General features: G+C 39.7%; 4 protein-coding genes, 1 non-coding gene and 1 pseudogene across 5 annotated transcripts; 3 read left to right on the plus strand and 3 right to left on the minus strand.

The window, feature by feature from the left end:
- Positions 1–558: 558 nt before the first annotated feature.
- On the plus strand, positions 559–640 carry TRNAS-AGA (transfer RNA serine (anticodon AGA)). Its single transcript has one exon. It is a non-coding gene; the product is annotated as a tRNA-Ser (tRNA).
- Positions 641–2,575: 1,935 nt separating this feature from the next.
- LOC149844471 (putative amino acid permease 7) lies at positions 2,576–5,911 on the minus strand (annotated as a pseudogene).
- Positions 5,912–6,497: 586 nt separating this feature from the next.
- Positions 6,498–8,398, plus strand: LOC149844472 (F-box/LRR-repeat protein At3g48880-like). Its single transcript, XM_089997172.1, has 2 exons — positions 6,498–6,832; positions 7,873–8,398. Exons 1-2 carry the CDS (start codon positions 6,498–6,500, stop codon positions 8,396–8,398), a joined length of 861 nt encoding a protein of 286 aa, XP_089853298.1.
- Positions 8,399–9,810: 1,412 nt separating this feature from the next.
- On the minus strand, positions 9,811–11,136 carry LOC149844473 (putative F-box protein At1g32420). Its single transcript, XM_089997173.1, has one exon. It carries the CDS (start codon positions 11,134–11,136, stop codon positions 9,811–9,813), a length of 1,326 nt encoding a protein of 441 aa, XP_089853299.1.
- A 2,457-nt stretch (positions 11,137–13,593) lies between these two features.
- Positions 13,594–15,017, plus strand: LOC149844474 (fasciclin-like arabinogalactan protein 21). Its single transcript, XM_089994547.1, has one exon. The coding sequence runs from the start codon at positions 13,735–13,737 to the stop codon at positions 14,815–14,817; it is 1,083 nt and encodes a 360-aa protein (XP_089850673.1). The 5' UTR covers positions 13,594–13,734; the 3' UTR covers positions 14,818–15,017.
- A 5,257-nt stretch (positions 15,018–20,274) lies between these two features.
- LOC149844475 (uncharacterized) lies at positions 20,275–21,553 on the minus strand. The gene is made up of 2 exons (XM_089997231.1): positions 21,008–21,553; positions 20,275–20,488 (listed from the first exon to the last, which is right to left on the minus strand). The coding sequence occupies exons 1-2, from the start codon at positions 21,465–21,467 to the stop codon at positions 20,439–20,441; spliced, it is 510 nt and encodes a 169-aa protein (XP_089853357.1). The 5' UTR covers positions 21,468–21,553; the 3' UTR covers positions 20,275–20,438.
- Between the last annotated feature and the right edge of the window lie 2,816 nt (positions 21,554–24,369).

Genomic DNA, 24,369 nt, shown 5'->3' on the forward strand with positions numbered 1-24,369 from the left:
TCTGCGATGGGCAACAGGGGACCTCGAGGGTTTTACCAACCAAAAGCCTGCCAATATGCAGTCTGTAATAAGGGAGGTTTTTCCAAGGTCTAGCAAAAGAAAAAAAGAAATTTATTCTAAAAACTATATTTTATCTTGGTCGGGAAGGCCCTTAGCCCACATATCCATATAGGGACTCACCTAATCAGTGACAAGGGGGTTTTCCCAATGTCTATCAAAAAAGAAAAAATAAGTTCGATTTATTTTAAAAACTTTATTGTATCTTGGTTTGGAAGGTCCTTAGGGCCTCACCTAATATGAACGGATCATGCATTGCCCCCACACCTTGTTTCCATCAACTCTCCTTCAAACCTAGCTGTCTTAATTGGTCGGATCCTACCAGTGCATAATGTTGGAGTATGGATCCATATGCCATGGCTCGATTGCCGGACGTGGTTGTTGAAGTGCGTTTGGGATAGATATTCTATTGGTTGATATTGCGCACCCGTATGGACCGATGTTCTCAAGTGTGAGTATAAGAATTAAATAAAAATATAAAAATATAAACTACCATCGTCCGTGGACGTGCCGGAGTGGTTATCGGGCATGACTAGAAATCATGTGGGCTCTGCCCGCGCAGGTTCGAATCCTGCCGTCCACGTTTTATCCTCAATGTTATTGTTGTTTAAAATCACTGGCATTTTAAATCTTTTTTTTCTTCATTCAGTTGGTGATAAAAACATAAATTTTGGGGGCACTTTTTATGCACACATCTCAACCTTTAGATGAAGACCACGTCCATCTCCAGAAATGCCAAGATGAGTGACTGCGTGGACGTTGCATGAAGCAGAGTCGTTGCATGTTATGCGAAGACATAAATTTTTTGTTGCCTAAGTTGGTCTAAAATACTGTCTGATTTAAGTTCAACGGCCCAGTCTAGGAATCCACTAAATTTGGCCAACTAGCCAAGATTATATGAATCAAGTTTTTTGAGTCATGAACTCAATCACTGTGTATTTTCACATGTTCATGGACACAAAACATGTATAAGTACGTAATTCCTCAAAAACATCAGCGCACCAAGAAAACACACACACACACACATATATTATGTTTGGTACGTACCTATAATCTAATTTGCATCTCACAATGTGAATAGTTTTGGCACAATCTAACCTCACAGATGTGTTCAGCATGATTGATTTAGTAAGAATTAACTTTTAGATCAAGTTTTTCATTGAAAATCATGTTTTTATGAGTCGGACAAAATTAATGCTCTCATAGCCGTCAGTTGATTTTTGGATCGCCACAAAAACATAAATACCCATCAGATTTCAGCAATCCAAAAGCCGGTGCCTACTAAACAAAACGTGTAGATCACATCTATAGTGTTAGATGTGAGAAAAAAACCCAAGCAAGGGGGTTCTACCCCATTTGCTAGGTTGTTTGCACGTACAAACGTAGCAAATCTTATATATATATATATATTCAATTTTACATGTGTCGGTAACTCGATGCTTAAATTCTTAATTACTAAGAAAACATAATTGGGATTTAAAAATATTAAACATATATGCAGAATTACTGGATTTCTGCATGTTCATATTGTGTCACGGTATCACACATCATCCCTTGTCGTTTCGTGTGTATGACCCTACTCAACGTACCTCATGCAACTGTGTCCTTTGGAAGTGTGCACACAAGACAGATATGGGCTGGATCATGGCAGATCTGAATCTGAATTTAAATACTGGGTCGTAAGTCTCAGTCTAGATTTAGATCTTGGCTATATCCAATGTAATAGAGTTTTTTTTATGATGAAGTTCCCCACCGGGGGTCACCGACACCCAAACCCTTATGGAGTCCACCAGAGAAAGGCATGCAAACAAATGTAATACAGTTAAATCTAGATCCAAATTTTAGATGACAAATTTTTTTTGAGGAATTTTTTTAAATGATAATTGGATCCATAAAAAGGATGAGACAAGGGTTGTACATGCAAAATTGAAAAGGTTGTATTTGATCCAACAAATAGTACAGATCCAAATTCAAATTCGATTTTGAAGAAAGTCCGATCATGTAAGTCTGAGTCTGACACATATACATTCATATCTTATTTTAAGATTCATATTCTAGAACAGTGTGTCAGACTTGGATCTGAGATTTAACTGAATCTTATCAATTTGCACCCTTAGTCGTATGTACCAACTTCGCTAAATCTTGCATTGATGTTATGCTGGTCCAGATTAATGCAGTTTAGGCCCAAATAAATCATTCTGCATCTATAAAAAGCACTTCGAATTGTTGATTCGTGGCCAGAGAATGCTTAGAACATACTAATAGTTCATTATCTAATGCATCTTTCTATTATAATGCTCTGTTTTCAGATCTATAACTAAATGTTCTCCTTTGCTAACATTCTTGGATGTCAATAAGCACACATTTTCTTTTCTTTTTTTTTTCCTTTTTTTTAAGGATCAGATAAACAATGCAGCGTTGAATTGATTAAATGATCGATGCAATATTAAATGGCTATTATTGATTAGAAAATGTTAGCATTAACAGAAATAATTACACAGGAATTCAGCCATGAAGCCTATCCTAGTTTTGCCCTTGCAAGGCCTTCAACTGAGCCAACAAGAGCAAATAATGAGATAAGAAGACACACAAAGCTGAATGCCTCAAAGACCAACGACTTGGTTGTCCATGTGCTCACTCTTTTCTGCACCATGTACATCTCTATTGGGAAATATATGGCCAAAGGCCAGAAGTTAAGAGCACCCAAGACCCCCAACACTCGGTTGAAGGGAAGTGCATGGCCAGTGCAGTGATAGAGACCACATACAGTGTTCTAAAGCACAGCCTGATTAGTTTCAAGTGGTAAACTAGAAGATATGGGAAGCCAATGATGCATTCCTTCTTTAGAAACATCATGTTTTTGTGGAGCTTCCTTGCTATTAATTCTTCAAAAAAATACACACTGGTTGACTGAAGACCTGCAAAGTATATACACCTCGGATGAAATCAAAATTGCTACTGAAAGTGAAGAAATGAAACAATAGAATTGAAAACAGGGTCTCTAGTAAGTCAATTGGGTTACTGCAAGATTACCCAGTTGAAGTAAAAGTATGAGATTGCAACTAAAGAAATGCTTGGTGGTGCTTAATCTGCTAACAATGATCTCTAACTTAAGCAACAAATTACCTGGTAGCCACCAACTAGATGCAGTATAATGCAGGCATTGCCAAAGTCAATGAGCCAGTATGGCTCATAAAATCCAAACCCTGTGAGGAGGTTTCCCGGCACATCGTTCCCAAACACCGCATATCCAAAGCATCCACAGCAAAGATAGAATAAGGTTGTTATGGCAACAGAGACAACATATGCTCTCTCTTCATTGTTAAATTCTCTGGAGGTCTAGACTTCAATGTGTCCTGCATTGTCAGTAATTGCATGTTAGTTTCTGTTCTTGTTTCAGTGAAAGCAAAGTGTCGTTTGAAGTCAAAATGGAGCTTATAAGTAATTCATAAACTACACACCTGAATCTCTAAAGGGACAAAAGAGTAAGTAAAAGAGAAAGCTGTATCCAATGGCTTGAGAGACCCTCCACACTTTCAGAGCTGTTGTAGACATTTTAACTCCTCTAATATCCCCATAAATTATTTTGTTATCTGAAAGGAAACATATCCTTTTTTTCCAATTTCAGCAAAAAAGCAAGGTCTCTCTCTCTCTCTCTAACATTTTCCAGTTATTAGACATGGGACTCTCACCTATTACTTTAGCTATTCCAAGGCTTAAGTCTATAGTTGAATAGCAGCAGGACATGATTGCAGCAACCGTAGAGAGCCAACTCATGTTAAAACTTGAGATGAGAGCAAAATACCTGAATTACCCCAAACATGATCATGTAGACTTTCCCAAACTGACAATCTGCATTATGTCCATTCCTGCAGTAACAATTTGATCTCCAAATAGCCCAACATTAAATAAACAAGACTTTTAAGTTTTAACTTGGTTTCATAAACATCAGTTTGTTTATATATAACATTAAACTAGTTGTGTTTGACATTAGATGAATTCAATCATATTAAAATGACTAAAATACTCTTAAAAAGTGGCATTTTTTAAAACATATGGTTACTTTTTGAAGTAAAAAAGGGTAAATTTGATGGATTCATAAAGTTGCTTTTTGAAAAAAGTGTGATTTTTCAATTCCCTTTAAGTTCAAAGGAACTGTAATGCCCAAAAAGTAGTGATGCATTTCCAAAAGTACTATTCTTTTAAGGATATTTTAGTTATTCATAAGGCTGAATTTATCTGATGTTAAACACAACTATTTTAATGTTAGATTATATATATATATATATATATATATATATATATATATATATATATATATATATATATATATAGGAGAGGGCAAGAGAAAGAGAGAGAATCATACCTCATGCTGACTGCAGTGGTAAGGGTATAGGCCACAACAATCCTATACATGTATAGATATTGCAGTAGGCCTGCAATCACATAAGTCTGAATTCAACCAGATGTCAACTCTAGTTCCATTTTAAAATCCATATTAAAAAATAATGTATTGGATTCAGATCAGCGGTCCAAGTGAACTGGATCCATTGCGCCCTACTCATGAGGAAATGCAGTTGTATGGAGCCTAGTTCTGAAGCACATTTCCACTGTTGCACTACTCATGAGGAAAGGCAGTTGTATGGAGCCTAGTTTATATATGAGGTTCACAAGAAAAGTTTTCTATTAAACTCATACTGTGAAACTGAAATATGGGTGTACTTTAGCTTTCTACTAATTAGAGTTTTGAAAAACATGAATATAAAACAAATACTATTCTTACCCCTCCACATTTTCTCTCAAGTTCCAAAAGCACCCTCAGGTTTTTGGTGGTCCAAAGGTACAACCCTTTGAACCATGCCATGTTCAGAGTGTTTGTTGGCATAAAACAGCCACCCCCCGCCCTTAACCACCAAACACTCAAGCTTTGGCTCGAGCAGGTAAACGAGCCAAACGAGCTGAGCTTGAGCTGTTCGGGATTGGCTTGTTAAGGGTACACCCCCAGCTCGAGCCGAGCCTGAGCTCATTATGAGCCGAGTTTGGTGAGCCTATAATGAGCTGGCTCGTTTTCTTTAAAAAAATATTTTAAGTATTTTTAACCTATAAAATATATAATAAATGTATAAAACACATTATATGCATATTATATGTATAATGTATGTATACAATATATAATATGTGAAATGAGCCTATATGAGCCGAGCCTATATGATTCACCATTCTCCCTGTTACGCTGCATATGAGGATGGTGGGAGCACGGGTTAAAAAAAGGTCAGGGCAGAGGGGGGTATACCCCCGACTCCCCCCTCATTCCTCTCTCTCTCTCTCTCTCTCTCTCTCTTTTCTTTCTTTCTTTCTCTCTTTTGATTAGAGCTTTTTGATTTAGGGTTTCAAATTAGGGATTTTCGTTCTAGAGTTTGAATTAGGGCTTGTCTTTGGTTTTAATTTTATATTTTGAATTAAATATAAAAATAAAAATCTTTATTAGGGCTTTGAATCAAATTTCTTTAATTAGGAATTTTATATTTAATTTGATTAAGGTTTTTTACATTGATTTTATTTTATTAAGGTTTGAATTAGGATTTTTTTATATTTAATTTTATGGTTTATTTATAGGTTCTTTGATTTTATGGTTTATTTATGGTTTTTTTTGTAGTTTAGGGTTTATTTATGATTTATTTTCTTGAATTTTATTTATTTTCAAATAAAAAAATATTATTTCCTATTTGAGTCGAAATAAACGTTGGACAAAGAACAGTTAACAAAACACGTGTTGTGTTTATTTTGTTTTACTGTTCTGTTCAATCTTGGACAAGTAATCAAACACGCCATAAGTTTCAAACTTTTGATGCATCCTAGACAGTTGCAGAGCCCTCTAGTAACACACCTTCATTATTGTAAATGTTGCAGCATGACATTATGGGTTTCTATTTAGGCTCTATTCTCGTTCACCCCTGGGCATTACCAAATGAAAGTTTTGTGAATAAACTTGCCTTACATACGCATGAGAGAGAGAGAGAGAGAGAGAGAGAGAGAGAGAGAGAGAGAGAGAGAGAGAGAGCGCTCCAAGGAAGAAACTTTGGGAATCGAAAAGTATGGAAAGATGGATCTTCCGGTACCTATATAAAAAGGTTAATTTTGATGAATAGTGCGAAAGAAAAGGTAGATCAAAACCGAAAGATTGAACCAACAGTATCTAATATCTACTCCTCCACCCTTCACTTAAAAGCAACCAAATTTACAAATGACATTTTGCTTCTCTTTTAACCACATTTGAGAGAGAGAGAGAGAGAGAGAGAGAGAGAGAGAGAGAGAGAGAGAGAGAGAGAGAGAGAGAGAGAGAGAGAGAATCACAACCCTATTTTCCCTTGTTGATCACACAAAGACCTCAGTTTTGAAACAGGAGGTGAGGAAGGGTTCTTCACAGGCTGATACTAACAATGTCTGACGTTCTGAAAGAGTCAAAACCAAGATGGCAGGATTTGGATGAAGGGGTTGTAGCCAACATTTTCCATCAAATGGGTGTTGAGGAGTTCATGCCCCACGCACCCTTGGTGTGCCGTAAATGGTCCAGTGCTTCAAAGCATCCACGCAGCTGGGAGAACTTCAATCTCAGGGCATGGACGGCCAAGATTCATAAAGTGGGTAACAAGGAGGCAGACCCTCACAGGATGCTACGGTTTGGGGTGGATCGTGGCAATGAGGGCATCACTTCCATCCATTTCCCTGTGTTTCACATGACTCGTGATGAAGATCTGTTGTATGCAGCCAACAGGTAGATTGAGTTTCCATCATTTATCTATTTATTTATTTGTGAGGGTGAGGGTGACCCCACCCGGGGTTTGCATCGCAGGGAGCGGGCCTACCCGGTTCTCGGCGAGGGTTTCTCACCATAAAAAAGATTGGGGATAGACCCAAGACCGAATCAGGTGATATGCCGAATCACATATCCTCGGTATTTTGGCATCGTTGCTGTTCATCTCTGCCGTTCATTGTACGAACAATGGGGGTCAATCTATCGTTTGAATGGATGGTGCTGCTGTCAATTCATTGATGACTAGACACCAAAGATCATGAAACGGCATATCACATTATCCGGCACTCAATGGCCTCCAATGGCAATGGGACTCAAACAGATCAGGTAGAATTAGGGGTATCAATGGGTTGGGTTTGACCCGGACCCGACCCATACCAAACCCTATAGGGTCTGGGTTTGGTGATAAATAAGAAAGCCCCATTAGAATCCGGGTCAAACCAGAAGGGTCCTATTAATATATGGAGTCAGGTATGGTTTGTGGAATTTCATACCAGACCCGGCCCAGCCCTAGTTTTGATTAAGATCTGCAAATTTTCAATGTAAAAATGATAAAAATATATATACTTTACCGGGTTGGTCTGGGTCTGGTTCATGTAATCCTTATAGGATCCAGGTATGGTTTCTCTTATGGTGGGTCCAATTAGACCCAGGTCCGGACCCAGTACCATCATCTCAAATGAAGTTTGGGTCTGGTTCCACCTGGGTTCGAACCAAACTCGACCTGTTGACACCTCTAGGTAGAGCCCCTTTTATTTGGAATACATCACCTTTCCCACACAATGTTCTAACTGCAGTATCTCAAAAATACTCCTGATTTATTTCCATTTTTCTATTGCATCTTGTATTCAATTCATTTATTTCAATAATTTTCTGCCCTGATAAAAGGATCTAAAAAAATGAAAAACATGAGAATTTCTGATAATGTAGGCAGATGTGTCCGTGCTTAGATTGAGTTGAGAAAATATGCCTAATTGATATTATCTCACTGTCATCTGAAGGTGCCCTAAGCTGAAATTCTTATCCTTAGTGGATGAATGGGTATCAGAAGCAGCATTTGTCCAGGCACTTTCTAAGTGGGACAAGTTAGAAGGTGTTGAATTAGAACCTCACCTGATATGCAACATAATCCTTCAGCATCTTGGCCAACTCTGCAAGAACCTTGTGGAACTCAGGGTTCGTGGCAATCTATCAATGGAAAGGTTTTCCATGATCCCAGAAGCACTTCCCAAACTGAAGATTCTCAGGACGAAGATCCCAAATGCTTCTTCTGAGATGCTACTGACCATACTAGACTCCTTCAAGGAGCTGGAGTGCATGTATTTTTCTGGTTGTGGTAAGGCTGTGATTGAAGACATTAAGGAGCAGTTGAAACATCCATGGTTAAAGTTCTTTCAGTGGTACCCTGATAGATGCGTGAATTGTGAGGAAGATGATTGCACAGTTTGTAGATGCATTTTAGATGAATTTTCTGGTAAGATTGAGATCTCTGGTGCCTCTGTTGATGGTGGTTCCAATAGTCAATAGAATAATGCTGCTCTATTTTCTTGTTTTCTTGGTGTTGGAGTTGAAATTGTGGATGCAAAGTTAGCTTCAGATTTTGTACCCAGTTGACAGTATTATCTTCTCTTGCTGAAAGAAGTTTTTTGTCCCATCGGAAATTACATAAGTCTTTAATCATAAACTATCTGAAATGCTCGATTATAACTGCTCAGGTCTAGTTTTTTTCTTTTCCTTTTTTTCATTTCATTTGGTAAAGTGTCTCTGCTAATGGAGATTGTAACAGAAAAACTAGCTCCACCACGAAGGAGTGATGCAACTAGTGGTCCTGTTCAAGTTATGCTGAATTCCAATTTGAACTGAGGCTTCATCTGTCAGGAACTGACAGTATATATAAGATTTTCACATGATGAGAGAATTTGATATCAATACATCTCTAAATATTTATATGTGCAAACAAGGTCATATTGTCATGCCACAAGCCCGCAAGGCATGCTGTACAATTCAGCAACTAGAATGCTAGTAAAGAGAAGTCTTTGCAACCCTTGTAATTCTTCAACAACCATATTTAAGTGAAAGAAAATCCTGCCTTTTCAAAAGCTCATATCCAAAAAGCTAGCACCTGACTTTTACAGAGTTCAGTAAAAGTACATAATACAGGTTCTTTGAGTAGGTGAAAAAGATTGCGGGTAAGGCAGTAAAAAAGTTTGGTATATCAGGCCTATGCAGAAGGTGAATCTGAAAGTCTAGCTTTTTCAACTTCATAAAATGGAAATTGCCAACAAAAGGTTAGATCACCTAAATAGTCATATCTTGAAATTGGTCCAAATTTTATGATGAAAGAACCAGAGCCCCTCAAATGCAGCCTATGACCTGCACTATTCCCCACAATTATCTGAGAAATCACAGAGTTCAGTAAAAGCATTGATCATTTACGGTGTAGCATATAATACAAAGTTACAAACATGGTGCTTGCAACTGCTGACATTTCATACAATATCATTAGACAATTGTGCAGTTATTAGATTGTTGCTCAGATATTCATTCATAACTTAATGATCATAGCTGTCTACATGTAAACTGAATCATTTGCATGAAGCAACAATTTCACGTGTGGCTTGTGAACTATCTAGACTTGCTAGATCGCTCCAATCTTGGCATGGTTCCTCGGTGGTTAGCTAACATCAAGTTAACAGTGATGAAACCGATTTTATTACATATATTGTCGACTCTGATGAAAATTCATGATACCATTCTATGATAAGATACACTATGATTGCCTTGCAAACATTAAGCATTGGAACAAAACAGTGTCTAAAACGTAATCATATGTAAATAGAAGTTGGAAGCAAGAACAAAGCAGAACCATTCATAGACAATAAAACAAACTTTGACATCTGCAGTTCAACCATTTATATGTTCTCATCAAGAATGCATATTCATACCTTCTCAATCATACAATTCGCATCCTTCAGCGATACCAAGCTCTCCACATAAGAGCCACCCCACGTACTAGTAGTAGTACGATCAAGATCCTCATTTTCCAATCCAAGCAACTTCACCCGTTGCATCGACTTGAATCGCGAATTGTACGAAAGAAACAGAGCATGAATCTTTCGAGTAGATCTAATCAAATTGGTCATCTTAACGAGAACCTCCTCATCAACTGCAGCGAATGGAAGGATTTCCAAGCAGTCGATCGGCACTTCATTGTGTATAAAACCGAGATCGACAGTGTGATCTCTGATCCACACCCCATTGGAATAGTCTATCAGTAACCACGTCTCGAGGACGCTCCCGGAGACGTCGAAGTGCAGCAGAGACAGTAGCCCCCGGAGCTCAACCACATGAACAGAATGGTGCTGCGGAAAGTTCCTGGTACAAGAACCATCTTCTTGGCAACAATTTGGGTATGCGATCTCCCGAAACCTTTCTTCCTCGACATCGAATGCGGCCACGAACTCTGTGTGCCTCCGCCCATTCTCGGTTTCATGGAAGAAATCATCGTATACGCGGTGAATTGCGCCATTGATGCACGGATACTGCAAAACCTCGGAACTACACATCCAATGCTTGTAAGGATTATGGATCCTTCTCCACGAGACGTCGACGCCGAGACTGAAGATGAGAGAGTGGGTGCCCTCCTTCTCGAAGACGAGAAGCACCTTGTAGACGCCCGATCCATCGGAAAAAACCAACTGGCAGAGATCGACGGCCTTGCAGCAGACGCGAGGGAGGTCGATCGACCTCCTCGTCGCCGGATTGATCACGTGAAAAGACGAAACCTTTTCGCTTCGATGGTACTGCTTGAAACAGAGCAAGCCGTTGCAGGAGGAGGCCAGCCTTATGTAGCTCGCTTCGGAGCGAGGGAAGCAGATGGGTATCTCCTCTAAGACTGCGACGGTGAGGGGGTCTCGGTTCTCGAAGTAACGAAACTCCTTCCCTCCCTTGGCGTGCAGAAGGTAGGTGCGTGCCTTCCTGGATTGGGCGAGATGGGTGGTGGTGAAATCGTCGCTATCGATCAGGGAGAGCCAGGATTTGCAGACGGACCTGAAGCGGAGGAGGGGTTTGGATCGGAGACGAGAGAGGATGGCTACAACGAGGTCGAAAGGAAGGGTGGGGAGGGGAAGGGACGGTGGGGAGTCTTCTTCCCTCGGTTTCCTCATGGTGGGGAGTCTTCTTCCCTCTGTTTTCTCAGAGTTAGGATGGTCTTCCTCCGTTCTGATGCTGTAATCTTGAGGAGATCCTTCCTTCTCCGTCACCATTTTCTTCTTTGATGTCGTTTCTCTCTGGCTTCTTTTGATTCAGAATGCTGCCTTCCCCCTTTCAGGTTCGGGGAAGAGGGGTCCTCTTCATGTAACTGTTTAGGAAGAAGACGGCCTGTACAATCCAAGACGTGTTTTTGGACGTGCTCCACTTATCCGTAAAAAGTGGGAAATGTGGAGAACATTCAGATGAACAGGTCTGATTCTCATAATAAACATACTTTCTTTATCGAAAAAACACAATTCAAGAGACGATCCTTAGCATTTAGAACATTCTGCTGAACACATATGAGGTCTGATTGGGTCAAAACAAGCTGCATCGATGATCTTTAGAGATGATATGACATCATATGTTAACCATTTCTTGGAAACCCAATTAAGTGGTAGTAACAACAGTCGATTTGTACCTAGATTGTATGGAATCAGGTGATAATAGATGCTTTACCTGAGATGATATTAGTGAAGGTGCCCTGTGAAATTAAAGAGCAAACGCGGATTTATATAGCTTTATCGCTAAAGTATACTTTATCTCAATTAAGTATCACCAACTTATCTTAAAGCTTATTATTTACTTATCTTAAAGCTTATTATTTTTACATTGGTTTCACAGTGACTGTCACATTATCATCTTCAATGATCTTAGTATCACATGGTTTATGGAACCTAAAGAGAAGTGAGATTAAAAAAAATGTGATTCACTTCTTACAAACTCTTCCATTTTCATTGCTTTTAATTTCCTGCATTTTCAGTTCAATCATCAACGGATTCTATTTTCAGCTTCCGCTATGTGGACCAATGTTATCAGTATCGGTGTGAATCGGCCGATTCGTATTGTATCGGCAGAAAATCCACACGATACTAACCTGAATCTGCTATTTTTCAATAAATGTAAAAAAAAATACTTAAAATTAATTCTTTAATATTATTTTAATGCTTTTAACACGTCATATTATGATTGACATGGAATATGTTTGAATTATTTTTTAGCCGATTCAGAACTATTCACTTGAGAATCGAATCGTATTGGCCGATTCACCTGAATGGCTGACCAAACGATTTGATAGCCGTTAGGATTTTGACAACATCGATGTGGACACAGGCTTGAGCACAAACTCCTTCATAGCTAGGGGTGCCAATGGGTAGGGTTTACCCGGATCTGACCTGAACCAAGCCCTATAGGGTCCGGGTACGATGACAAATAAAAAGACTCGGATCCGGCCATGAAGGTCCGATTAATACATGGACCCGGTATAGTTTATGAAATTTTATACCAGACCCAGGCTCGACCCAAGTTCCGATTTAGACCTGCAATTTTTCAATGTAAAAATGATAAAAAAACATTATTTTACCATAGTTCATGTAGTTTTTATCAGGTTTGGGTAGGGTTTCTCTTATAGTAGACCCGATTAGGCCTGGTTTTGAACCCGATATCATACCCGAAAATCTGGTCCAAGTTTGGTTCTACCTTTGACATCCCTATCTATAGTACTTGACGTGTATTACCATGAAATGTTAATGGATCTAATTTTCATTTTTCATCATCTCTAACATCAAGTTAGCCACAATCAAGCCGACTGATTGTATATGCTTTTTTTATTAAAAAAAAACATATATTGTTTTTGAATGATGGATATTTGTGATATTATTCTAAGACACTATGATTTTCCTTGAAAACTTAGTATTGGATCAAAATTGGCTACTTCTGATTCAGGAGAGGGCTACACCTTCACCCCCTTTTGAGTTCGGGAAAGAAACCTGTTCGCGTCATTGGGACGTGTCATATTGACACGTATAAGGGACACGCTCATGGGTGTCGAACTAGCGACCTTTCAATTCAGAAACATTCACGTGTCACTTGGACCAGACAAATGGAATCCATGTAGTCCAGTTCAGGGTATGTCTGTCATCGGGTTGGGGGCACCCAGTTCCTGTTCATGTTTGGGTTTTGTAAAGTCACGAAGATGGAAACTCATATTCTGACCCGCATAATTTCAGATTTTTTTTAATTAAAAATACGTATAAAATACTCGGGTCAGGTACCCTGCAAAAAAGCCAGGTTGGGTCGGGTATATGGGAGAAATCAAGACCCAAACCCGGCTCGAGTTGGGTTGGGGTTGACCCAAAATTATTCGATCACAATTTTTAATGCCCATACCCGAAAATTTGGTTTGGGGTCGGGTTGGGTGCCCGATATAAACCCGACCCGTTGACAGCCTAGTTCAGGGCAAACTTCATTCCCTACTACTAACCTGAAAAAAACCCGCTCTTCTCAGATTTCAAATATCCAAAAGGAAAATAGTTCCTTGACTCACTAATGACTTTAGAAAACAAGTTCCAGAACCCAACTTCTGCAATCCATTAAGTCCATAAGTTTATATTCTCAAGAGTCAAGAGTATCTCAATTTTATTTTGAATCAACGTATATCCCTAAAATTCTACAACATCATGATGAACTTGACCTGTGGGTGTTCAAGGAGGTCACCTGGTCTCTATTCGTAAAGCTCTAAATTTCTTCCTCCACCGCTTTCGTCGCAAGAAACTCTCCGATCGATTTCGGCCAAATCTCTCTCTCTCTCTCTCTCTCTCTCTCTCTCTCCAATGGCGACCCCTTGCTCCGGCTTCTGCCAAGCCGCCATCACCATCGCCGTCTCCGTCGTGCTAGCCGTCGGCGCCATCTCCGCCACCACCCACCTCCCCAGCACCACCATCACCAGCAAGCCCCCCCTCCCCCTACGCCCGGTCCCCGACCCCTCCCTCCGCCACCGACTCTTGGCCAACGCCACCCGCGCCCTCCGCCGCTCCGGATTCTCCGCCACCGCCGCCCTCCTCCGCGACCACCTTATCTCCCCCACCATCACCGACTCCACCACCCTCTTCGCCATCCACGACTCGGCCATGAACGCCACCGCCCTCCCCTCGTGGCTCCTCCGCGACCTCGTCCGCTACCACACCTCCCCCTCCCGCCTCCCTACCTCCGCCCTCCTCCTCCGTCCGGCCGGCAGCTGCCTCCCCACCCTCCTCCACGGCAAGAACCTCCTCCTCACGGCCGTCGACCCCGACCGACGATCCCTTGAGATCAACGGCGTTCGCGTCTCCCACCTGGAGATCTTCGAATCGGAGCCGCTCATCATCCACGGTGTCCCCTCCCCCTTCTACTCCTTCGATCGCGACGATTTCCGCCTCATCGAGACCTTCGTCCCTTCCCCGGTCTGCCGCCCAACGGCTAGCTTCGACAACAGGGTCCCCTGGCGGCGGATTCAAAAGCTCCTGATCTCCAACGGTTACATCTCGTTCGCCGTCGGCCTCCGGGCGGTTCTAGACGGGATCCTCGACGACTACGCCAACCTCGCCGCCGTCACCGTCTTCGCGCCGCCGGACAACGGCTTCGCCTACGTGGCGTCGCCCTCGCCGTTGCTCTCCAGAATCGTGCGGTTGCACGTCCTCCCCGCGAGGGTGCCGTACGGGGAGCTCGCGGGGTTGCCGGTCGGCCGGTCGATGAGGACGCTGGTGCCCGGGATGGACCTGAGGGTGACCGCTAGCGGTAACGAGACTCAGCTCCTGACCGTTAGCGGCGTGGAGGTCGTCGAGCCGGACCTGTTCTCGGCCGCGGGGTTCGTCGTCCACGGCATCTCGAGGGCGTTCGGTACGGTCAGGATCTCCGGCTGCGCCTTTGGTGGATGAGGCTTTGTTTGGGATCGTTTGTGTTCTTTGGGGATCTTTGGATTTCTTGATTCTTTCATTTTTTCTGGTTTTGGTAAATCTTGATGTTTTCTTTTGTAAAGACTACTGGATGTCAAGACTACGAGGAATGTTTTTGTTGTAAATGAGAGCTTTTCGGTTCGTGGCTTCTTTTGTGTTTTGGGGGGATCTATGTAATTCTTGGTTCTTTCATTCTTTCTATTTCTTGTAAAACTTATCCTTTCTTTTGTAAAGTTTATGGGTTTTTTTTTTTTTTTTGCTATAGATGAGTTTTGTTAGGGATTTGTGTTTGTTTGGTTTTGGGATCTTCGTTTTTCTTTATACTCTCTTGCCTAGCCTATTTTTTTTCTAGATGTTATTCTTTCTTTTGTAAAGTTTACGAAGAATTTATGAATGTTCTATTTTTTCTTTTTCTTTTTATTTTATTATTTAAATGATTCTTGCCTTCTTTTGGGTCATTTATTAGTTTGGGCAATTGTTGGCTTGCTAGAATGATGGGCAATGAGTAAGAGGAAAACATGCTCTAGTTAGTTCTTTTTTTTTTTAATTAACTGAAAAATCCCATCTCACTTCGGAGCTCATTGTTGTAAGATTTCCTTGTTTAGGCTTGGCTCATTTACCAATGGATTGAGCTCATGACTTGGCTTGTCTTCGTGTTTGGCAGAGCCTAGCTCAAGCTCTCGTGTAAAGTGTAAAATCATTCATTATTATTTATACATAAAATATATATATTTTATATATTATACTTAGAATATATATATTTTATATATTATACTTAATAGTTTTATTTCATGTATATATTTTCTGTTCACCTCTCTTTTGTATATATATTTTATATATTCTTCTTTTTATATATTATATTTAAAATATATACTATATATAAATATATGTATATCTTATCTATATGAGCTCTCCTGTTGGGGCTCGACTTGTTTAAGCTAAAAAAAAAACAAGCTATATGAACCGATCATGAACGAGTTTGTGACAAGGGATATTTACATTTTTATTAATGAAAAGTAAAAAAAAAAAATCCACATCCTAACAGCCCACATTTTGGAACCTGACAAAGGGGGACCAGGCCAAGTCACCGGTTGTTGGATCACTTGGCTTAAGTCACCTTCATGGCATCAACTTGCTTACAATAAAAGGCCTTTGACAGAAGCCCTTTCTTCAATTTTTTAGTGCACTCTGCAGTTCTGACAACACCAGGAATTGGAATGTCTCATTACAAAAAAAAAAGTTTATTGGACTTTCTTACAGAAGGTATGTTTTTGTATTGTGATGTTACATAAAGAGGAGGTAGCGATAGCTACAGTAAAGTGATCTTTTCTGAATATCTTAGCTGGAAGCAAAGGCAGATCCTGTCATCAACATGGCTATATTTTTTATGTGACTTTTTTTTTAGGGGAAAATACTGGCTACGTTCTAGAACACTGTACTCTCTAACCAAATCTCACAAGTGCGAGATTTATTTAACAATTCCAACTCTATGGATGCATTCAAAAATATGTATTTGGTACGAAATGCACTTTGGATCAAGTGATTTCATCATTAAAACATAATTTTGTCAATCATGAAATTTTTGTAATATTGTGGACCGTTGAATTTTGCAACCCTCAAAAAATTGTGCTTATGCAACATAATCGGATGATCTATGTTTTTGACTAAACAAACTATATAGATCACATCCATAGGGTTTGATCTACAAAAATCCTGAAAATGCGAAGGAACGTGCTGTTTGTAATAGAGTGTATGGCACACTCGAGGACAGCCAATATTTTCCCTTGTTTTAATTAGTACTCTAGACTTGGACTTATAATGGTTTCCACCAAGTCCACTACTGCTATGGATTGCAGGCAGAGAAACATTCCTGCAAACACAAGGATGAAGAATCGAGTAAATCAATGCTCAGACTATGGATTGCAATTGATTAAGGTTCAGCTTTTGCTGGGCCTGACATTAAACAGAACACTCTCTACTGAATAAAATAAATTGAAGAAAAAACATGATTATATTGACAAAAACAATAAAACTACAGATGAGAGAAAAATGCAGACGTATAAGAAGAAATAAAAAAGAAGATGGTCCATGAAAGTAAGGTTAACAAGATGGAAAAATGTGCTTATACATCAAAACCTATGGGAGCTCTTTGAATCAAATCATTGTTCAAGCTAGAACTCGTTTCTATGGTAGGGAACAGAGGGAAGATCAGGGCACCTGAGCATCAACAAGAGATGTTAAATACCAACATGACATCGGGTCGCCCAACAAAAGTAGAACTACCCAAATTTTCTCGGCAAAATATCTTGTTAAATATCTGTTTAGAAGCAAAAATGTTGCTGAATATTTGGCAACTTTTCCATTATCTTTATCGCCTCACCAGAATGGCCAGTTTTTGCACTAAAGCTGGCTAATCAGGAAGATTTTCTTGTGGCCAAACTTCTTAAGCTCGAAGGTTTTTTGTGAGATTTTCTGTAGATTTTTGAAGTTTCAAAAGTTTCTCTGGTTTAATATTTTCATTTCCACTTAATGAATCACTTGCTCTCTGTTTTAGGTTGTGATGGATACAGATCGACTTCTTTGGGATAATCCAGGATATTGTTGGCTTCAGCTAGTGGAATGAAAAATGTAATATCCCAGATCGTAGGCCATTTTCCAAAATCAAACCTATAGAATCTTCCAGTCATTTTAACAAAAAGAAGATTGATCCCAGTCCTTCTAAACGTGTTGACAGATGCATTGCTATATTAAGAAATTCATCAAACCTCAATGCTTGTAGGTTTCTTTATGTTCATCTCTATTCATACGAAAATGGCTGGTTTTCTCATGAAGCAGACAGGTCCTAAGAAATTTATGACTCCTGAATTGCTGTATTTTTTAACAAATAAGTACTAGCCAGGAAGTTTTACCTCTGGAGGGTCTAGCTGAGTTTTACCTGCTGCCGGGGCTCTGTAATTAAAAAAAAAACGTAAATTAGGAGCCATTCTTGTAAACTTGAATTCATATTGATTTCATTGAGGTATCTTTCTTCAAAAGCATCAAAAGTTCTCTATGACATTAAAAGGGTGCTATCATAATGACAAAAAGTTGAAGGCCCCTTATACAGGTAATTGGGACTGCAAAACCCATTTTCCAGCTTCACTGAGGCAGCCAAAAAGCCTCACCATAATAAAAGGGTTGTGGACGTGGGGCAGTGATGAATGTCCCATGCACGCTCAACCTCGTTGGCAGTCTCTATGCACCATAATAATAACCAACAGATCTGATCCACCAGCAAGTACAAAAAAAAATTCAATAATTTCCCTGTTTGCTTTGTTTGCACGCTCCTAGGTTTCTGCTGTCTTCATCTGCTTAGCTATGCCAAACTCGTCTAACAATATTCACAAATACTGCCAATATTTTGAAAAATATCTTGCAAAGAATTTATATAAAAAAATGCATAATTTTTAGATGCTGTTTGTTTTGAAACATCGTGTTTTTAACCCGATTATCAACATGATAAAAACAAGATTTGCCTAGTTTTTGTACTATTTGTGTTTCAATATTTTATATTTTTTTGTGGGTATTTTGTATTTTATGTAGATCGATATTTTCCAAGAAAAACTCAGTTCTTGAATATATTATGACATTTTCCTTCACCAATATTTTCCCAAGAACAAGATATGCCACTATGTATAGTGCTGGTAAACGAGCTGAGCTTGAGCCGTTCGGATTGTTAAGGGTACACCCCAGGTCTAGCTCAGTTTGTCAGCTTGTCATGAGCCGAGCTTGGCGAGGTGATCAAGAGTTGGCTCGTTTACTTTAAAAAATTATTTGTAAATGTTTATATAAAATATATATAATAAATGTATAAAATACATATAATATACATACTATATATATAATATATAATATATGTATAAAATATATATAATACATAAGTATAAATATGTAAAACGAGCTTATACCAGCCGAGCTTGCCATGTTCATACTTGGCTTGTTTACCTAAACGGGCTAACTCGTAGCTCGGCTCATCAAACTCAATTTTCAAGAACAGCGATGAGCTGTTCATCTCATTACCCAGCCTTAACTATGCTTCTAAAGCATCTACGGGTAAGGATGTCAATTGATTGGATTTTATCTGATATTTGGCTGAATTTGATTTAGTTAACAGGATTTGGTAATTGAAAACCATATTCAATTATAAGCTGTTGCTGATATGGTTTTCACTTTTGATACCGAATTCACTGTATCTGAATTTGACGGATATCTGAATCTGTTTACATGTAAAAAGGCAAATTTGGTACGAGGTTTTAACAGTTCAAACCCGAATCAGAATTGAAATCCGTTTAGCCAACATCAGATTAGTCGGATATGGTATTGCTATCCAATTAGTCGGATATGGTGCTCGTGTATATACTTGCTACTATTGAAGGTACCAAGCTATTGAGCTCATCAATCTTTTTTTTTTCTTTTTTTGAACTCTACTGTAAATCAGCCGCTAGGGATGTGAATTACATGATTTGTTTAGCAGAAATCATGTTTTGAATTATGTGTTTGCTACGTGCAAGCATGTTTTTCAATAGCTTACAAAATCAACGGCTGACAATGTCCCTAAATTTGATTTTTTTTTTCTGTTAGAAAAATATGATCCAAAGTGTGATCCCCAACAAATAAATCATGCTGAACACATCAGCATTGGCCAAATATGCACCTCTCATTTTAAGCTCAATATTTCGGTACCTTCAATAATAATAAAATATTTACCGTGCATGTGTGTTCCCCAACACACGCCCCAATACTACCACCGATTACAATGTAACCAAACATTTTCGTGACAAAATGCCTCGCAACTCAAGACAAGACCTTCAGAATTTCAATGTCCCGTGATCAATCAGCCCGGTCAGAGAGAGAGAGAGAGAGAGAGAGAGAGAGAGAGAGAAATTAAATCAAGGGTATAATTTATTTTTAGATTGTCTAAAAAGCAGATCATCCAATCATCCAGTCCTGTAAATCCACCATCGTCTCATAGAAAGTATAGTAATAATTTAATTTTCAGATTCTCTAGAAACACCATCTCTATCAGAGTGTTTCTCAGACAGTTTCGAGTCTTTTTGACCTGTACTCTCACAACAGAAATACAAATCCCAATGTCCTGCAAAATAGCATTCCTCACACATTCATCCATTTAATTCCCAGTACAAAAGCTCTCTCTCTCTCTCTCTCTCTCTCTCTCTGTTTAATAGTCTACCCTACGACCTACTCTAAAGTGAGAAACGAACAGCCTACAACAAGTAGCAGATTCTTTTTTACGCTTAAAACAAACATATGCTCTACCTTATTGAAGACCGCGAACGAATAAAATATTGGCCGTAATTTCAACAATTGCTGCTCAAAACCTACACAAGAAAGTGTGTCCAATCCTCACATGGGAAATCAGCATCAATTGACTCCGCTCAGACATACAATCATGCAACATAAAGAACCACCAAAACCCTACATACTAATAACAAACAGAAAAAGTTATAGTATTTACAAGCCTAAATCAGTAGGGCTGACAACTATAGTCCAAAGAAAACCAACAAAAAAAAGAAGTTGAAAACAGAGCAAGAACTCTGATATCTTCATCTTTGTTCAGCTGTCCCTTCCCCTCCAGCCTTCCTTCCAAGAAAACCTGCAGTAAAAGGGTTAATTAAACAAAGATTGTACCCACATAAAACATCTACATTCCACCAAAAATAAAAGACAGCTGAAATATCAAAACGAAGAGTCCATGCAATCTCTTCCCAACTTGAACAAGAAAATTAAAGATGACACATCCCCAGAAAGAAACAAGGCAGTAACTCCTCTACAAAAAGAAGAATCAGCACCCGTCTGCTAAAAAAATTCTACAAGATCACAGCCTAATATAATAAAAGGAAAAAAAAGTAAAAAACCCATCAAAATTATAGGCACAAAAATTCAAATAAAAACCTGAAAAAGGTAAGATACGAATCAAAAGAACCCAAAACCCTTAAAAAGATAGGCTTGTAAATGTAGATTCACACCACAATAATAAAAAAAGAACCAATCGACAACCCAAGAGATCCAATCAAAAAACCAAAAAGAAACATCACGATTCAAGCGAAAACAAGCGACAGCCACATCGAATTAAAAGAAAAGAGGAACGCATGGGGACGAATCGGCCACGAACCTGAGGATGGCACCCCGGAAACCCCATCTTCCGGCCGGCAATCGGGAGGATCCTCGAAGAGGGAGATCGAGAACTGCTTGTGAGCGACGCCGATGTCGAAGAGGATGACGCCGGAGCCGGGATCCTCGACTCTGATGTCCTTGACGGGGAGCCAAAGGAAGAGCTCCTCCTGAGAGAGGCCAGCGAGGCCGGTGAGGGCGCCGTAGCTGAGGTTGCCCCTCACCACGCTATCGAAGAAGACCCTGTTTTCGAACTTGGCGTAGCAGGGGCGGTCGAGGAAGACATCGAGGCGGCCGCTCACGTCAAGGGAGAAGGACTTCACGGCTTTGGGGAGGAGGCCCTCCGGCAGGCCCTTGCTGCGGAGGATCTCGTGGATGGTATCGCAGTAAGCGATCGGGAGGAGGCAGAGGAAGAGCCCCAAGAAGAGGGAGGCTCTGTTTCTCAAGGGAGAGGGCGCCATCGCTAGAGAGAGAGAGAGACAGAGAGAGAGAGGCAGAGAGAGAGAGGAGGTTCAAGGAGGGTTTTAAGCAGAGCGTTTGAGACTGATTACAATTGTAAATCTGTTGGACTCCATGAGAAAAAGAGTTTGTTTTTTGGTGAAACAGTGTAGCTCTATTATTTTGGCCAGAGCTAGTGTTTGGGAATTTTGGGAACGGCCACCCGGGGGCAGTGGGGACTTTACATATTCCAAGTATTTTTTTCATTTGTGACTATATTGCCCTTGATGAATCATGTCTGGGTTTTTTTAGATATGCTCAATAGGGTTTTACATTTTCCATCATCTTTCAGGATAACGGTGCAGTTCTGCTTCCATCATGCCTACCTTTTTTTTCTTTTTAGATGACCGTACATTTGGTACTGAGGACGATTTTTGTTTAAGCTATTTTTGTTAAACACTCAGCTTTGACCTTACGACGGCTGTTGGGTTTCTCCTAATGCCCTATTCACTTGATGGCATTCACAAGTTACCCCTACCAGATGAGTGTAGTCCTTATGAGCATTGTGCCTGGTTAATTTTGCTAAAACAAGTTGCGAAAAGAGCCTAACTCAGGCAACTTATTAAACCTATTAATCTAACATTTGAACCTAGTTTAGAAGTGGAAGAGCACTGAAACTTTGTTCTCTCATTGTTAGACAGCCAAAACCTGGCAATCTAAAGGCTTGTATCTGGTTTGTCATATAAGAACATACACACACATACTCTCTCTCTCTCTCTCTCTCTCTATATATATATATATATATTCTTGAGCATTAGTACTTGGGTTTGTCCAAGTACATCACAACAGAGAGTGTGACCAGTCAAGAGGGTCAGAGCATGCGCAGGTGTACATTGTTGTAAATGAATGGCAAAGTAAAGGGTATTTGTAGTTTTAGACATTTGCATGAAGGGAAAGGTGGTGAGGGGGAAGGGCAAGAAAGGGTTTCTCATGGGAAAGGAAGTTTATCAGGGAATTAGTGATTTGATTGGTTGCTTTGGATAGGAAAGCGCAGAAAACGCAGGAAATTCCGATGTCTTTATCTGTAAAAAAAGGCGCCGTGTCAAGCCATAGTTTCAGCCGTCCTCTACCGTTTCACAATCATACTTCCTAAACTACCCCTTACATTTTTCTTTTTCTTTGTTTTTTTATAGTGTACCTTTCTTATTTTTCTTGATGTTCTGTCCTCTTTTTTCCTGAAATTTTGCTGGTAGTCCGGAATACTTCATTAGATTCAGATTCACGTATGCTTCAAAGATGAAAGAAAACTGGGACATTGCGTTAGATTCGGCGTTCTCTATGGGCTAATGCAGTGGGCTGTGTACTTGGTTTTCCCTTCAAATCCCATTTTATGAATGAATATAGGATATTCTGTTTTTTAGGATATATGCTTGTATTTCATGAAACGTGTTCCAGTTCATGAACTAGAGTGTGAATTAAGCATTATATGAGCTGCTAGAATTCGTTAATTGAAAATATGTAATAATGAAAGGAGTATCTTATCTTGGCAATCATATTTGTTCATGTAGATATGGGCTTCTGGCAATTGAACCTGCTTGGATTACATCTAATAGAAGCAGGGCCACTTGCAATGGCACGATATACTCGTCGTGGCTTAAAAATATGGATACTTACATTCTCTGACAAACTTGAACTTGTTTTGTTACACTAATACCCGTGGAAATAAGTATGGGTTCGGGGAAGGGATATCCTGAATATTGGGTATCTGTCATTAAACCCGATCGAAAATATGTGAACTAGGCAGCATTTTAGATGCATTTGCTGAAAACTGAAGATATGTTTGGCATGATCCATTTGTTATATAGAATGTTGGATCGTGTATTTTTTAAGAAAAAATATGATTTTTAGATGCTTAACTATTTATAAATTGAGGGTGTATTTAATTGTCTAAAAAATTGGAGGCTTATTTAAAGTGTGATTAAATTGGTGGCTAAGCATCTTATCATCTTATCTGTTGGGCACTTTTGTCCAGCCTAGTTTTCCATCCGCAGATTTAGGGTTACGATGACCAACTTCCCATCCCAATGACGATTTTTATATTATTTTACAGGCTCATTTTAGTTATAGAATAAATTATGCTAAAGCCATTCATGGATTTGCCATTATTGGATGCACAGTGTTTTTATATACGTTAAGGGTGTCAATGGGTCGGGGTTGATTCAGACTGAGGATGGGGCGGGGCGAGGCGGGGCGAGGCTAGGCTAGGCTAGGCTAGGCGGGGATCGTGGTGGGGATGGGGCGGGAAAAAGTGTAAGTCTATCCCCGAACGGGGATGGATTTTAACCTTCGTCCCTGCCTCCATCCCCGTTTCATACCCTTCATCCCCGGTCCAAACGGGGCGAGGCGGGGCCCTGCTTTCCCGCGGTTTACTGCCATCCCTAATATGGAGTCGGATATGGTTTGTGAAATTTCATACCAGACCCAAGCCCGACCAGAGTTCTGCTTAAGATCCACAAATTTTCAATGCAAAAATGATAAAAAATATTATTTTATCTGGGATGGTCTGGGTCTGGTTCATGTAATTTTTATAGGATCTGGGTATAGTTTCTCTTATGATGGGTCCAATTAGACTCAGGTATGGATCTGGTACCATCATCTCAAATGAGGTTTTGGTCTGGTTTCACCTGGGTCCAAACCGAACCTGACCCATTGAAAACCCTACCGGTCAGGTTTGGTTCGGACTCAGGTGGGACTAAACCCATATTTGATTTAAGATGCTGGGACTGGGTCTGAACTCTGATCCAATCGGACCTAACACAGAAAAAACCATACCTGAATCTTATAATAATTACACAAACCATACCTGGACCATACCCAGTAAAATAATATATATATTTTTATCTTTTTTACATTGAAAATTTGTGG

Source organism: Nuphar pumila, chromosome 2, assembly GCF_984573655.1.
Source record: "Nuphar pumila chromosome 2, dmNupPumi1.hap1.1, whole genome shotgun sequence".
NCBI lineage: Eukaryota > Viridiplantae > Streptophyta > Magnoliopsida > Nymphaeales > Nymphaeaceae > Nuphar > Nuphar pumila.